Source organism: Diachasma alloeum, unplaced genomic scaffold (assembly GCF_001412515.2).
Source record: "Diachasma alloeum isolate Michigan unplaced genomic scaffold, Dall2.0 Dall_scaffold_00339, whole genome shotgun sequence".
Lineage (NCBI taxonomy): Eukaryota > Metazoa > Arthropoda > Insecta > Hymenoptera > Braconidae > Diachasma > Diachasma alloeum.
In genome coordinates, this window is record NW_021680478.1 from 1,034,694 (window position 1) to 1,038,991 (window position 4,298).

The following is a 4,298-nucleotide window of genomic DNA, read 5'->3' on the forward strand; positions in this document are numbered from 1 at the left end:
CCTAGCACGCCATTTCTCGACCCGCTCTTTCGTTTGAGCCCAAAAAAACATTCATATCTTGTCTGACATCTTTGCTACAAACTCGGGTCTTCAACTCGGGTTTTCAATTGAAGGCCCCTTCCAAAGTAATTTCCAACCAGTGAAGAGTTTGATAATAAATCGATAAATGAGAAAATGAACATTCGTGATATTGAAAACTCCGTGAAAATATAAATAGACCAAGAATCAGTGGCTGTATTTGTGCAATCCTATATTTCAAATCGAGAAATGCTGTATCGCAAAACTAGGTCACATCTCTACTTTGTAGGGACACAGTCTACCGATGCTTTAGTCCTTATCAACATTGAGCCGTTAGCTCTTTCATTAGCAATTTCATTGGAGAGAACGGGACAATCGCGCGCAGAACAGAATTACAAAGTGAGTGGGAAAACCTACACTATCGATAGTGTTGTGAAATTTTCAGAGGAAGAATTAATGATGAACTTACAGATGTGCTGCACTTTGGGAGACGTAGGCACTTTGGTGTATACTCGGGAAATCTCCGTTGTCGCTCAGTGCCTCGCGGGTTCTCTCGTAATGTATCAGTGTTAAATCGTCGTGGAGACGATCAACGTCGAGGAGCTCGGGGAGTTCGATGGGTGAGTCAATACCCTGGAGTACGTGGGAACTTATCCGACGGGAGTAGCGACGCTTTTTCTTCGGATTTCGATGTATCATTTCTGATGCTCTTCTTCGGGCTTTTGACTCCTTGTCGGCTATTTTGAATTCATGAAAGCATTTGCAAAACTGTCAAATTATTTGTGCGATGCAGTGAGCATGGAGTATTTGCACGAAGGACCGATAAATCAAATGCAATTTATGGGTGGATTACTCTTGTAATCATTGCTCTATTCATTGGAATTCTTTAAAAACAACTTTTTCTCTTGGATTCACGGTCACAGCCACTTTCCCCTCAGCACAGAATAGAACGGTTTTATGTACAATGGGTACATGAAGTGGGGGTACATTAATCCATGTAAAGGTGTATCATTCAGAGCGAGATTGATTCAAAATTTTCGTGAGACTGAGGAATTTATTTCGTTGATTTATTGATGATTTATTCATTTGTATTGATTTGAGAATCACATCAACACCGCATTATTCAATTCATAAAACTGTCTTTCATTTTCCACAGGTCAGTTTTTTTTTTTCTGAAGTGGAATTACGTTAAAGTTGATTTTTACTTGACTCGTTATTTCATAATTTGATTGATTATTGAATTATTGGATTTGATTGATGAAAAATTTTAACAGTATGTATATTTATCAATTACATTTATTTTGTGAAGAATTTTTCAAATCATTCATCCGTTAATTTCAATTTTTCTTCTCTTAATATCGAATTATCTCGGTAATGAAGGAATTCAGGAAAAAATTTCACAAGTCATTTTGTCACTTCAGGAATGGGAATTCAGGAAAAAATGTCACAAGTCACAAAAAAGATCTTGAAACACCTCCCCAACTACTGAATTATCTCCTCATCAATATAAAAAACCATTTGAAAACCTTTTTAAAATTAAAAAATTCTCTAAAACAAAAATCTACCTATTGCATTCTGGTGCCCCTGCTGACCTGGTCCATCGATCTCATCAATAAATTGTTGACACGGTGCTGAGTCGTACCGCCTGTGCCTGTAACTCTTGCGTCTCTGCTCCATATCGCCCCTATCAAAATGTTTAATATCAAAATGATCCTGATGATTGCGATTCTGGGATGATGAGGCCGTCGACGAGGACATTAATCTCGGCCTTCTCGGGCTAGCTGGTGCACTGGGCCACTTGCCCCTGGATGAGCTCAACGAGGCCCTCTTAATGGCCTTTATTTTCGTTTCAACAAGTACAGCAAGAACAGCATCAAGGTGCACCATCTCCGAGGCGTCCTCAGTGGAAACCGCTTTATCAGCAACATCAGATCCAGAAGGCATAACCGTCATATCTTCGGGGGTGAAACGATAATCAACACCGAGATCATCGGTGTTACTCAACTACTGCTATCTCTTCGCCATTTAAATGTCATTTGTGCACTGATAGAAAAAATTATTTTTATGGAGATGTCTTTCTCTCTTGGCACGAGTATTATATGAGGTATTCCGTACCAAATGAGTCAACGGCTGACCCTCACCCTTTTGAGTATTGATCTCGATTTTTTCAGATTTTTTCGACAGCCCGTTTCGAAGATATGATTTTTTATTTTTTCGTTTTTTTTCAATAACTCGGGTTCTATTCAGCCGATTTTTATTTATGACCGCTCAAAATTCTCCATATTCTACCATCTATAAGAAGATTTGGATAATTTTTTTTTCAATACCCAGGTGCTTATAATACCGCATTTTCAAAAAAAAAAAAAAATTGACAAACTTGAATTTTCAAAATTATGTGACGTTTTATTTATCTCATCTTGATTTCAGTAACTCTTGTAATCGAAACAGGTATTTTGAGCCGTCATATAAGTTGGGATTCGTCCTGGATCTATTTCTTTTTTAATTTTTTCTTCTCGAAATTCCGAGAATTTGGCCAAAACTCCCCAAAACGACTTCGATTATGTATCAAAAAAATATGTAACATATAAGTGAACATTTAAATTCACTTCAACGCCACTTTGGGGTATTTTGACCAAATTCGTGGAATTTTGAGAAGAAAAAATTGAAAATAAAATAGATCTAGAACAAAACCCAACTTGTACGACGGCTCAAAATACTTGTTTTTATTACAAGAGTTACTGAAAAGATCAGAACAATAAAACGACACATAATTTTAAAAATTCAATTTTTTCAACTTTTTAAAAAATTCGGCATTATGAGCACTTAGGGGTTGAAAAAAAAATACTTAAAAAGTTCTTATAGATAGTAGAAAATCGAAAATTTTGACGCATCATAAATAAAAATCGGGTGAATAGAACTGGAGTTATTGAAAAAAAAAACGAAAAAATAAATAAAAAATCATATCTCCGAAATGGGCTGTTAAAATGGGCTGCCTAAATGGGGATATGATGAGCGTCCATTTTAGCCCATCCTATACGGATTTATCAAGTGTCCAATTTCCCAATGAAACAATTTTCAAAAATTTGAATGTTGAAAAAACAATTTTTTTCGTAAATTTTCTGAGTGTCCATTTTACCCCAGATCTCCATATTATCCCGCCCTCCCCTAAGAATAATTTTTATTTCTATGTAAATTAATGAATTCCTGGAACAGCAAATTTTCAATTAGAAAAAAATCAAATACTCCCATTATTACGACAAATGAACAAAACTGCAATCTAGAGAAGTTCTATTTCTTCCAATTAAATGTACCTCAAGAAGAGATAACTGATGTTCACTACAAAAATGCGTCATATTTATTTGAAAGTTAACAACCAAATGACGGTTCAAATAAAATTCTCTTGACAAACCTAATTTTTCCTGTCAGTGTGACAGACAAAACCCAGTGTTACATCAGTTTCAATGAAATAACTGTTATTTTTATCTTCAGCTCATTATCAGACAATTCACGAGTATTTCATTAATATCACCCCTTTCTCTCTCTGATATTTCATCCCCTTCAGCGGCATCAACTCTATTTGTTCATTTATTCTCCCTCTAGATAACTGAAAAACAATATCCACCGATATTACCATATCCTCCTCCCCCCCCCTGCACTGCTGACTAGGTAGTATACATATCAGGTCATGCTACAGTAGAACTACTACGAGTAACTCCAACCCCGTGACCTACTACTACACTTTGAAATAATAAGAGGGATGAAAGTGTGGAAAATTCGGTGGTGGATGGATAGCCCCCGGTGAATGTTTTCCAGATGAATTTCCATGATGAAAGTATAATGAGTTGAAGGAAATGCGTTTCCTGAGGCGGTCTATTTTTACTTCCCATTTTTAATTTTTTCGCTGAGTTTTACTTACGTCAAGTCATGAGTTTTCTCAATTAGCAGTCTGTCGGAGGGTGAACACGCGGTATTTGCTGAGTGGATTTTGTCGAAGCACTAGGAACTTTCGGTTTGAGATGTGGAATAAACAAGTATAATGGAACAGTCTGCATGTTGCGGGCGTAAAAGCGTTGTGTTTAATCGTCGAAATGTTTATCTCGCGTGATTAGTCAGTAAAACACTCTGAATTAATTAACGTTGAACGTGGAAATAGTGGTTAACGCACAATTGTCCGGAAACACCTGTCACGAATGTCTCAAACTCTTCACAATTTCACTCGTAAATTATTTACTCATTCTGACAGTTGTTTTAACTCGTGTGGAAGGTCATTATCGGGGGGG

General features: G+C 36.6%; 1 protein-coding gene across 1 annotated transcript in view; it reads right to left on the bottom strand.

Moving 5' to 3' along the window:
* Nucleotides 1-4,255, bottom strand: part of LOC107040598 — a 14,721-nt gene extending 10,466 nt beyond the window's left edge. Inside the window, exons 1-3 of the mRNA XM_015260737.2 lie at nucleotides 3,935-4,255; nucleotides 1,584-2,061; nucleotides 488-755 (exon numbers count right to left, since the gene is read on the bottom strand). Coding sequence (XP_015116223.1) covers nucleotides 488-755; nucleotides 1,584-1,971 — 656 coding nt within the window. The 5' untranslated portion in view covers nucleotides 1,972-2,061; nucleotides 3,935-4,255. The remainder of the gene's footprint in view (nucleotides 1-487; nucleotides 756-1,583; nucleotides 2,062-3,934) is intronic.
* Nucleotides 4,256-4,298: the final 43 nt, after the last annotated feature.